At 34.6% G+C, this 12,964-nt stretch overlaps 1 protein-coding gene across 2 annotated transcripts; it reads left to right on the top strand.

Annotated features, from left to right (window-relative positions):
- The first annotated feature begins 7,162 nt into the window (after positions 1-7,162).
- On the top strand, positions 7,163-11,688 carry LOC137835524 (beta-amylase). Of its 2 annotated transcripts, XM_068644063.2 has the most exons (9): positions 7,163-7,414; positions 7,623-7,825; positions 8,730-8,798; positions 8,885-9,283; positions 9,571-9,735; positions 9,905-10,168; positions 10,247-10,456; positions 11,022-11,261; positions 11,347-11,688. In XM_068644063.2, the coding sequence occupies exons 2-9, from the start codon at positions 7,634-7,636 to the stop codon at positions 11,569-11,571; spliced, it is 1,764 nt and encodes a 587-aa protein (XP_068500164.1). In that variant the 5' UTR covers positions 7,163-7,414; positions 7,623-7,633; the 3' UTR covers positions 11,572-11,688. The 2 variants fall into 2 exon arrangements, with proteins under 2 accessions (XP_068500164.1, XP_068500163.2); XM_068644062.2 differs by lacking the exon at positions 7,163-7,414 and having other exon boundaries at positions 7,476-7,825.
- Positions 11,689-12,964: the final 1,276 nt, after the last annotated feature.

Here is a 12,964-nt window from a genome sequence, read left to right as displayed (position 1 = left end):
TATGATAATAGTGATTACGTCATTTTGGATGCTTAATAAAATACAACTAGCCCTTTCCTAATGGCTTGAAACATGCTGTTAATTGCCGTCACGTCATGTGCATAAAAATATCATTTTACAAATTAATAACTTAAATCGGAGATTAATTAAAGACCAAAACAAATATTTGTGTTTGCATTTGTTATTAAAATTTGTATTACAATAAAAAAAAAACTTAACTTCTGAGACTGTCATCATTGAAAATTCAATGTTGATGTCAGGGACCAATTTGTAAATTCACTAGGCCACATTACAATTATAGTTTAAAAAAATGGATAAAATCAATTAATACAATGATAGCTAAAATTCAGGATTGATTTAAAATTTGAAAGTTAGTATTAATATAATTCGATATTAATAAAATATTGGAATATTTTTAACTTTAAATATGATTTTAAAGAAAACTTTTAAAATTAAAATATTTCATCATCAACTATTTGAGATTTTATTACAAAACAGTTTTAGTACAATAACAAAGTCTTAGTATATTATTAAAAATCTTTAAAACCTTTTTTAAATATTTTCAACATTAAAAGAAATTGATTATCATAAATAATTGGAAAATTATAAAATTAATAATAATTTATGTTATATTTATTTACAGAATTTAAAATAATATTTATTTTATTAAAAGTACTATATTTATTTTATTTTTCATAAGTCTAAAATTAAATTAAAATTTTGTTTTTAAAATCTTCTTTTCCATTTTAAAAAATTACAAAAAAAAAAAGAAAAAACAGGGTCTCTAATGAGTTGAATTTTGACTTATTTTTTCCCCTGAAAATTACTATTAATTTATTGAATTCTAAATTTCACAGGAAAAAATGTGGAGGGTCTATTAGATTTTTTTTATTTAATTTATTTTGGTAAAAAAAATCTTAAAAAAAAGTTCTCTCACTCTCAAAACTATCCCAATACCCTCCACATTAATTATTGTGTAATAGCATTTAACACTATATGTATTTTGTCTACCTTGGTTTATTTACACTACAAGAAAATCATGAAATAGAAACCAATTTTTAGAGACTAAAATAATTAGTTGCAATAGTAATTAAATTAGAGAATATTTTAAAAACTAAAAAAAAAAAATTGGTTTCTAAATTAGTTTCTATTATTGTTAAATAGTTTCTAAATTGATATCTAATTAACAACCAAGGTTTTACCTACCAATTATTTAGGGGAAGATTGTTGATCATGTGTGATCAAGTGCTTTGAAGAATACAAATCCAAGGTGTTTGATGAAAGGTTGATGTTGTTACTGTGTTTGGGTGGGATTTGGGTAGAATTGAGTGTGATCCACTCCTTTGTTGAATCTAAAACTAATGTGATTAAAAACCTTTTTGAAATCAAGTGTTTTTCCAACTAAGTGAAAACACAACCTGTTGTTTTGTCGAATCAACCGGTTATTTTGCTCTTAGGAGTTTTTGAAAAAGGTTGAAAGGTGTTTGGTTTGGTTGACTTAACTGTCAAACCAAAACAATCGATTGTTTCGTGGTTTCAACCGATTGTTTATTTGAAAATCCTAACATAATTCAGTTTTGAATGGTGAATTTGTTTTAAATGTTTTCTAAGTGAATATGCTCCTTCATTAATTGCTTTGACTAATCTTTGGAAAATATAAATGGTTTGTTTATGTTTTCAAACAAGTAAGAAACAATTTTGAGAAATTCAGTTTTGACATATTTGATTCTAAGATTTCAAGATTCACATCAAGCTTTGGATTTTCAAGAGAGAGTGGAATAGGATTGCAATTGTATTCAATTCAGATTGTATTGTGATAAGGTGTAATCCTTTCTAAACCTACTGTATTTTTGGTGTTGTGTTGCCAAGGAGTATTGTGTTTTCTTGAGGTGTTAAAAAAAAATACTCTTGGTGTGGTTTGCCAAAGGTAGTGTGTTTCTTGAAAGGTTCAAATTCACTACTTTGGTGGTTTGTGTTTTGTAATCTGGTTTGATTGCTTAGTGGATTACCCAGTGGTTTTCTGGGGACTGGATGTAGCTCTTGGCTTAAGAGTGAACCAGTATAAATTGATTGTGTGTTTCTCTCTTACCCTGAACTCATTTAAATTATGTTTTAAGCTTAACTGATATAAACAACCGATTGTTTCGAAAAAACAACCAATTATTTTTCTGTGTATTGTTGTATAACTTCTTTTGTTCTTGTCTAACTTGATTCCTATTCTGGATTTATACAAAGAATTTCATTAAACCTGAAAAAGTTTTCAAAAACCTTTTTTAAACAATTCACCCCCCTCTTGTTTAAGGCCATATATTCTAACAGGATGAACTTCCGATAAAATCCCGCAATACCCAGAAACGCACGTAGGATAGTAAGGGATGTAGGTTTAGGCCAATGTAAGATAGCCTGAATTTTATCCGGATATAGAGCCACTGTGCCATCTTCCAATAGATGGCCTAAATATGAGACTCTGGTGGTAGCAAACACACATTTTGATTCCTTAACAAAAAAATTATGAGTGTCTAATAATCGGAGGATCAATGTGAGGTGTTGAATATGTTCTTGCATGGAGTTGTTGTAAATGAGAATGTCATAAAAAAAAACTAGGACAAAGTGTCGTAGGTGAGGCCTAAGTAAATCATTCATGGCTACTTGGAAGGTAGATGGGGGCATTAACAAGGTCGAATGGCATCACTAAGAACTCGTAGTGACCATCAAAAGTTCTAAAAGCAGTCTTATGACAATCTGTGGGATTAACTCGTATTTGATGGTAACCTGAACGTAGGTCAAGTTTGGTGAAAACCTTGACAGTGGTCAATTCGTCTAACAACTCATCAATAGTTGGGATATGAAACTGTACCGGTACTGGGCGAGGCCGGGACCCACCTGCCTGCCCGATGCCTAGTCAAACCTGACCGAGAGACCGAGAAGTCAAGATCTTCTGAGACCTGACCGAACGGCCAGTAGACCTAAACCTTTGTATATTTGGCCGACAGACGAGTGGGTGAGACCTTTGTACACTTGGCCGACAGACGAGTGGCCGAGACCCTTGTATATTTGGCCAACAGACGAGTGGCCGAGACCTTTGTATACTTGGCCGACAGACGAGTGGCCGAGACCTTTGTATACTTGGCCGACAGATGAGTGGCCGAGACCTTTGTATACTTGGCCGACAGACGAGTGGCCGAGACCTTCGGAGACTTAACTGAGACGGTCGAAGACCACATTTATTTGGCCGATGGCCTACCCTCACCGTGAGAATTTGGCCGATGGCCGAACCCCATCACAATTAACGCTCAAACCGAGATCAGTAAAGCTAATCCATCATCAAGAATTAGGTAATGCAACCCTAAGCGGTATCCACCTCGATAAACGCGCCCAACAAGGTAGGCCCATTAGAATAATATAAATAGCACGCATTCCAAGGAGTAAGGTATGTCATTATTATTGTTCACCTACCTGAGAGCTAACCACCCGCTTTACTGACTTGAGCGTCAGAGTGCCTTCGCAGGTACCCCCACCATCCGGTGTTCACCCGACGATCGAGACCCGAGTGCCGAAGGATAAGCAGGAGGACGAGAAGAATCACAGTTCATCACCCAGTCACCTGCCCGACCGAAGGAAGACGGAGAAGACTTCAATAGTTCTCTAGGTCCCATCTCCCTAGCAGGAACAGAAACTGATCTTTAACAGTAATGGCGTTTAGATCTCTATAATCCACACAAAAATGCCAAGTTTCATTTTTTTTATAAGGATGATTGGGGATGAAAAAGGACTTGTTCTGGGGCGGATAATGCCTTTGTTGAGCATTTCGTGAATGAGGGAAGTCATGGTGTGCTTGTGAGCGTGTGGGTAGCGGTAGGGTCTAATGTTAACTGGGGGCAAATTGGGGAAGAAGGGGAAAATGATGGTTGATTTTTAGATGTTTTCATTTAAGGTGACACTTTACTTAGGATTGAGATTTTAGCAATTAATGGTGAGGACCTAAGGAAGATTCCCATTGGACATAAACTTAACTAAATGGTTAAGTAAGTGTGAAGGTTCACTTCACAAAGGCAAAGATGGAAAATAAGATATGGTGAATATGGAATGCAATTGCGGAAATGAATTGGGAACATGGTAAGCCAAATGATGATCCATACTGAATAAATGAGCCAAAACCCAAGAACACAATTCAAGGAAACATATGAAAATTAATAGCATAAATGTAATGGAAAATGGAAGAAGAAACTTAGGGAAGGGATGGTGAGGATGATCACGCCACTTGGGGTGTGAAGGCCACCAAGATAAGTGGAAGGGCCGCCACTTGAGAGCCTCACACTCTTCAAGATAAGACCATGTAAAGAGGAAACAAGTCTCACTATAAGCTCTCACAAAATGTGCAAAGTTTATTTACTTCTTAAAATTCAACATGTAAAATACAATGGGTAGGTCTCCTATTTATAGGTGAAAAAGCCTTGGAAAACAAGCAAGAGGGGTAGGATGGGAAAAGAGAAAAAATGGGCAGCCTTAGGGTTTGACTAAGTCAAACTTGTAGCCTACGTTTGTCATTCTAGAAATTAGGTAAAAGGAAAATGGTCAATGTAGCCATCAAAGGTAAAAGTGTGGGTTGAGGGAGCTCCGCATAAGGTTTGGAAGGAGAGGTGAATGTGTGTAGGTGTATCTGTGGACGAGTCATTGAAAGTGGTAGGGTTCTCTATAGAGTTTTCTACTGGGGAATTGTCACTTAGTAAGAGAAGAAAACGATGGGTGGTGCATTTATGCCCTGGAAAAAAAATTCATCACAGTTATAACACAAATCAACGACTCTACGCTCTTAAAGTTTGGCTGGTGTGAGTTTTTTTATAGGGATGGAAGGGGTTACATGTGGGGGTGTAGTGGGGGAAGGAGAGGGACGTGGTGAAGGTAATAAATGGTTGGATGGTTGGGGTAAAGTATGGGAAAACGGAAATACAGTTTAGAATCATGGATTTTAGATTCTAAAAGCTTGGCTAGGCCCATGGCTTGGGTGATGGAAGTGGGTTGCTACACAACTATTTCTCTTTGAATTTTCAGAAGTAGGCCAGATATAAAACAATTAAGTATCATCTCTGGATTTAAGCCCAACACTCGGTTGCAAAGTTTTTCAAAAAGTTTTTTGATATTCCGCAATTGTGGTGTTTTCACACAGTTTCAACAACTCGGCCGAATGATTAACATATGTTGAGGGTCCAAAGCGAAGTTCCAGGGCACAACTAAAAGAGATTCAGTCAGTAAGTTTATGGTTTTGGTACATCCACTTAAACCAATTAAGTGCATCACCTCTCGTGTAAAAAGTAGCCATATGTAATCGTGAATCCCAAGGAATATTATAAAACTGAAAAAAATTGGTCAACTTGGAATAACCCGTCTAAGGGGTCAGTGCCATCAAAGAAAGATAGTTTTATTTTTGGTGGGCGTATAGGAGAAGAAGAATTGGGGAGAATGGTTGTAGTTGTTATGGTAGTGTAGGTTGTGTGATTGTTTTTCCCAACCGGGGGTGGGATAAAGGAGGTGACATCCATGGAAAATTGGTTAAAAGGAAAAGTGGAGTTCATATGGGATGGAAGTGTGGTGGTTTGTGAGGACAAGGTGGGAAAAAAGTCAGTGAGGGTTATTAGTGAGTGTATCATGTTTAGATTCCAAGGCAGTTTGTTGGGACTCCATATCTTTTTGGAGAGCCAAGTAACGGTCCTTCTGGTTTTCTTGTGTGGTGTGTAGTTGAGCTTAAATGTTGGTTAATTTGTCAAGGATGGCTTGGATGGTATCCTCCATGTCCTTGGTTGGTTTGGGAGGCATGTAGAGCTCTCAATAAAAGCACCAAAATGTTGTGAGATAGAGAAAAAGAACGCAAGAAAAAAAGGAGAGACTATGAAAAGAAATAATCAAGGAAAAACTATAATATCATTCTATGCGTCTTGACTATCCAAAAGACCATTATATTATTTTTGCTAGTTGGTTTATAAGAGATAGTTGTACTCCTTGAAACAAAAAGTATAACATAAATATATTCTTCCTACTCAAAAGTGACAACTCATTACTTCTAGATATAATCTCTAAATTTGATGGGTTTTATTCGGTTTCTAATGGACCTTGTTTTCTTGAACTTTTTATCAAAATAGTTTTAGTACAATAACAAAGTCTTAAAGTCTTAGTTTCTATATAATTAAAAATATTTAAAATCTTTTTCAAAATATTTTTAACATTAAAAAAATTGTTTACCATAAATAATTGGAGAAATTATAAAATTAATAATAATTTATATGTTACATTTATTTACACAATTTAAAATAATATTTATTTTATTTTTCACAAGTCTAAAATTAAATTAATTTTTTTATTTTTAAAATCTTCTTTTCCTTTTTAAAAAAAATTAAAAAAAATATCAAAAGAATGGTCTCTAAAAGAGTTGAGTTTTGACTTATTTTTTTTCACTGAGAATTACTATTTATAGTAGAAAATTCGACTAGATAATTGAATTCAAAACTTTTCACAGGGAAATAAAATGTGGATAGTCTATTAGATTTTCTTATTTAGTTTATTTTGATAAAAAAAAATGTACAAAAATGTTCTCCTACTCTCAAACTATCCCAATACCCATTAATTGAAAAATAACAAAATGAAGAAGAACAAAGTAAAGAATCCAGTTGCCAATTGCAAAATGCAGATAGATAGCTACACTGTAGCATGCACAGGATCTGGGTTCACCAACCCGACCCTGATGTGGGGTATTAACAGGTGGCGCCGCCACACTTGGAGGATTTTGAGGGCCAGTTTCCTCCCAGGGGTGGTGGTGAATATGGGTTGGTATCGAAAGGAGGAGGAGGGGTTCGTGAATTGAATTGGGATTTGGGAATGTGGTTGGTGAAGAATGCATTACCCATCAGAACATTCATTTGCAGTGTGGTGGTGACGACGGCTTAGGAGGCCCAATCCCAGAACCAGACCAAAACAAGATGAAATGGAGAAAAAAATCTGTAATATTTTTAAATTTTGTTATGTTTTAGAAAATATATAATGTTTTAATGGTATAAATTAGTGTTGCATTACCTGCTAATAATCGTTATATTATTTTTTTTTATCTATATTGGTATTTAAAATATGAGAAATTAGTAATTAATGAGGCTTAGATTGAGGAGCCCAATTAGAATTAGAAGTAGAAAGATGATCTGTTAGAAAGCCCAATTAAGAAAGAGACGAAGGATAATGAGAAAATTGACAGACGGTCCATAAGCGTTCTCTATTCTTCATCATCGGTCTAAGAAGGACGCAGGATCCACCACTTCCCTCATCAGATTGGTTTATATATAAACTGCATCCACTATTTGATTGCATGGTTCATGCAATCAGTATCAAGAACAAGAAGTGATAATCTCGAGAAGCAGAGAGCCACAAATCGGTTAAGTTTTATTATTCTAGATATTAGTTTTATTATTGTTTTAGTGGTTTGTTACCACTTAGTCAAAAATATGCCTATTATTAAGGGATGCTGATTCATCTGATTAGGATTTTTGTTAATTTAATTCTTCAATACTGAGATTTCCCCAAATTTCTTCTCTTTCTATGAGTTGTTCTGCATTAACAAATGGAAGACGTAGTGTGTGCAGCACAGCGTAACATGGCGACAAGAATGACGATTCAGTTTCAAGAAAGGTATAATTTCCAGCACGAAAGAATGTCAGGTGAAGCTATACGTGTGAAGAGAGCAAGGAAGCAAAGGGCCATGTGTGGCTTCAAAATGGATGGTGACCACGTCAAGAAACAACCACGTCTTGTACTGCCGTTGAATGCTTCAGCTCCTAAATCCAAGGTAACTATTTCTTCCAATTCTCATCCCTACCAACTCTCCATAGTTATAACTTCCATTGCCTTGCCTGTTGAAGCTTTTTAACGGTTCATCATCCTTTCACGTGTTCTTTCTTTTTCTTCATTCATTTTCTTTTTTTGCCTCTATACATTGTTCAATATTACAATAATTTCATTATCTTTTTGCATTTTCTTGTGACCAAACAAATTTTCATATAACACGGATTAATTGGATTCACAATAATGCCCCTCTTGCTTTGTATTTTGTATCGTAACTGAGTGAAAACTATTTCAGTGGTCCCCACTATCAGACGTTGGCCACGAATCTCTTGCTATCAGCAACCCTGAAAGCACAACCTCTCAATCAACAGGAGAATATGTCGACAATGTTATTATAATAATAAAATGGGAATAAAAAGGAAGTTAATCACTAATTTATTGTGTGGTACTATATGTTTTACCTAACACAACCAAAAGTTTAAAATGATATTAAATAATCCCAGACAATGTTAGTTTTCCGTCCAGATATTCCCAGCCAAAAAAACAGGCTACTTTCTTGTGAATCTTGATGAAAATATGTGTCTTTTATTGATCAATATTATTAATCCTTATTTGTAATTTTATAATCTACATATTTTATAATGTAGATAAATACTTTTAATATATTTTTTAATAATTTTTAAATTTTATAAATATATATGTTAGTGAATATTATTAAATATTATTATATTTAAATTTTGAATACATATGCAAATAATTTTTTTAAGACTTTTGTTAGAAAATATGTTTAATAATATTATTGAATTTATACTGTAACCATAGATAGCTGACATATCAATGATGAAAACCTGTAATCCAATTTCATCAGAATATCATACTAACTTATAAACTCTGCTCATAAATTGCAGGTAGAAATTCATACCATTTCCGAAGATCCAATGCTTGCAAATTATGTACCAGTATATGTGATGCTTCCAGTAAGTGATAAAAAGCTAAATTTCTTTTCTAAACCCTCTTCCACTTAGCAATCCATTCTAAAAAATGTGATGGTCGTTGCTTTCAGTTGGGAGTTGTTACAAACGAAAATGTCTTAAAAGACACAGTGAGACTACAGAACCAACTCATGTCCCTACACGCAGCAGGTGTTGATGGGGTTATGGTTGATGTCTGGTGGGGTATAGTAGAATCCAAGGGACCTATGCAATATGATTGGTCCGCTTATAGGACCTTGTTTCAATTGGTTCAAAATTGCAAATTGAAGCTACAAGTTATAATGTCATTTCACCAATGTGGGGGGAACGTAGGAGATTCTGTTTCCATCTCACTACCTAAATGGGTCCTTAAAGTTGGAAAAACAAATCCTGATATCTTTTACACCAACTACAAAGGTATCAGGAATACGGAATGTTTATCTCTCGGCGTGGACAAGCAACCTTTGTTTCATGGACGAAGTCCAATTGAGGTCAACTTTCTTGTATATTTTTATTTCATGTATTCTTGTTGTTCAGAAACTCTTCCACGTTAAACATCTAATTTTTCCTTTTGCAAGCCTTGTCACTATTCCTATATAACTTATCGCATGTACGACCATTTAGTCCTTTTGGGTCTACCAAGTCCAAATTTGGTACTTTATCATAATTAAAAAAGCGTAACACAGAATAAAGCCAAAAGGAATTGTGGATTTTTTTTATCCAATTGGTAATATCTTGCTTCTTAATGTTAAATTGATTATTTCTTGTTTTCATACAGCTGTATACAGACTACATGAGGAGCTTCAGAGATAATATGCAAGATTTTCTTGAATCTCAGCTCATTATAGACATTGAAGTAGGACTTGGCCCTGCAGGAGAACTCAGATATCCCTCTTACTCACAAAATCTGGGGTGGGTATTTCCTGGTATTGGAGAATTTCAGGTGAGTTTGGAGTTTTATGATGAAACCATTTGTGTGTAGTTCTAAAATACATTAGTTACATTATTTGTAATGTCAATAACTTCCTAGTATATATTCACGTCTAACATCAATAATAACAAGTCATCCTCATCCCGTTTAATTTTATTTGAATATGTTTAAAATCTTGCAGTGCTATGACAATTATCTTAAAGCTGATTTTAAAAAGGCTGCAGCAAAGGAAGGCCATCCTGAGTGGAAGCTGCCAGATAATGCTGGGAAATCTAACGATAAACCAGAATCTACAGAGTTTTTCAAACCAGGGGGGACTTACCAAACCGAGAAAGGCAATTTTTTTCTGACATGGTATTCCAACAAATTGTTGACCCATGGTGATGATATATTGGATGAAGCCAACAATGTATTCCTTGGTTGCAAAGTGAAATTAGCAGCAAAAGTAACTTCTCTAAATGAATATAATAATTTAGCAAGTTCGTTTTTTGCAGGAATTACCTGACATTTTCTTATGAAACAGGTAGCTGGAATCCACTGGTGGTATAAAACAGAAAGCCATGCTGCTGAGCTGACTGCAGGATATTACAACTTACATCATAGGGATGGATACAGACCCATAGCAAGGATGCTTTCCCGACACAATGCTATTTTGAATTTTACATGTCTTGAGATGAGAAATTATGAGCAACCAGTTGAGGCCCAAAGTGGAGCCGAGGAACTTGTCCGGCAGGTAATTTATTTCAACTTCAATCCCAGTCTTATTCGTTCTCCACAAAATCATGACTTGACGAAAATCCATCAAATATACCAGTTGCTTACTATTTGTAATTAACAGTAACTAATTTGGACGTTTTTTGAATTTTCATCAAGCTTGATAAGTAATAAGCTTTCGAAGATATTAGGTTGACATAGTGATATACGATTTTGAATAATGATGTTAATAATTATTATTTAGAAAGGTAAATTATTTTGATGGTTGTCATTGAACACAAAAGTAAGGTTACCTCTGTCACTGTATAGTTCTGATTCTTAACGTCCATAAATTATTAGAATATAAATAACGGAAGTGGTGATGAAACCTTATGGGAGGAAAAAAAATCCCCCTCAACAGGGTTATCATACTTGGAGTGAATCCTGGAATTGCAGGAAAATTTAACGAGACCCAAGAGGAAGCCATCGAAATAGTTGTTCAGGCCAATAGAAATAAGTTGTCCACATTATAATGTGTCTGATTGTTCCAGTTAGTGTTACATTCTTTTCGTGCATAGTTTTATTCAGCGCATTCATTCTCCCAGGTTCTTAGTTGTGGATGGAAGGAGAACCTTAAAGTTGCAGGGGAAAATGCACTTGCAAGATATGACCGTGAAGCTTACGACCAAATCCTTCAAAATGCTAGACCGAACGGTATTTCCAAATTGGGACGTCCAAGACTAAAAATGTATGGCGTGACATACCTTCGTTTATCAGACGACTTAATGAAGCAAAAGAACTTTGAAATATTCACAGCCTTCGTGAGAAAGATGCATGTAAACCTGGTAAGCAGCATCACTGCATTTAATGAATGATAGTCATTTGAAGTATATAATCAAAGGGCTCTCCCTTAATGTAAAAAATTTACAGGATCACTGCCCGGACCCGGAGAGGTACTATCATTTCACAGAACCGATGAAGCGATCAGAGCCAAGGATTCCACTGGAGACTCTTCTGGAAGTAACCACACCATTGCAGCCTTATGCATTTTTAAAGGAAACGGACGTGATCCAGAGAGTGCTTACTGGTTTTTTTTATTACATAGTTATTACTGTTTTACGCATACTCAGGATAAAAGTAAAAACTGGAAAGTGAATGAAAAAGAAGGATGAAAGGAGCAGTCTAACCTTGTTCCTTTTGTCTTTGGAAACAGTGGCCGTGTGGGAGAAGTAAAGCTCCCATAATAAGAAATAATCATTACACTTGTCAAAATTAATAATGTCCTGATTGCTTCAAAGTTAATCTCTTACTTTGGCCTTGAAAGTTAGAGAATTCGGATCTGAATTATTTAACATGAACAAGTTTATTTTTTATTTTTATCAACAAATAATAAATTAATTAAGAGGACCAACCCTTATACAAATTCCTAACTATCTTACTACTAAAATCAGAAAAATAACAATCTTGAACATATAACAAAGCTTTAGCTTATGAATCCTAATTTTACTGCATAATTATGCAGCATATAAAAGCAAAGCATCCAGCAAAAACAAGCCTCATTTACAATGATTATAGTTTCCCACCCCTCGTCTACATGAAGACCAACAAAAAATCTGAGGTGCTTCGGAAGAATATGCAGGATACCAGCCAAAAACAGCATAGGATGCTTGATGGAATGAGCACTAAACCTACAAACACTCCAACATTAGCTTCATTACCGAAAAGACCTTAAGAAGGTAAGCATAAGTTTGGCTCCCCTTTACTGCATAAACCTACAAACACTCCAACAACATAACCAACCAAACAGCACACTAAGCAAGCACTAAAAAGCAAAAAAAAACAAAAAAACTTTGGCTCCCCTGGCAGTGTATAAGGCTACAATTCACCAGCACTTTAGACATCAAAATCAACAAATTATGCAGAAAAAGACCACCAGTGATGCTATTATGAACGAGTTTACTATAAAAACGAGGTCTGAATCTCTGTAGAAATAGTCTCATGCATGTTGTCTAGTCTCTCCAGTTGGGCTGGTATATACTTAGCAGGGAAGCATCTTACAAGTATCTATGGCCACTGCTAACCTGCTAACAAATCAATTTCTTCTAACCTCACCTTCACGTTTGTATGTAGTTTTTGTTTTCAAAATACCTTAAAATAAACACAAATAACTTCAAAATATTGTAAAGAATCAATATCTATTATATATATTTTTTAAACTAAAATATTTGTGTCATTTAATTAAAACAATAACTTTGATATAAAATAGAAATTTACAATATAAATTCAAATTGTACAAATAAATTAACATCATTAATAAAATCTTTAAATTTTGTTATGATAATTGTCAACATACATTACGTAAGAATTATACTAACAGTACGTAAGAATTAAGGTAGTCTCCATTGGTAAACGAAAACGTAGTGTATGGAATGGAGTCGAGGTTTCAATTCTAAAAAAGTATAATTTCCAGCATGAGATCTTAGGGAGTGTTGTAACCGTAACTATACGTGTGGAGAGAGGAAGGAAGCCAAGAATAACACCTCAAAAG

This window comes from Phaseolus vulgaris, chromosome 5 (genome assembly GCF_051622355.1).
Source record: "Phaseolus vulgaris cultivar YP4 chromosome 5, ASM5162235v1, whole genome shotgun sequence".
Lineage (NCBI taxonomy): Eukaryota > Viridiplantae > Streptophyta > Magnoliopsida > Fabales > Fabaceae > Phaseolus > Phaseolus vulgaris.
This window is presented reverse-complemented; position numbering and strand designations above follow the sequence as displayed.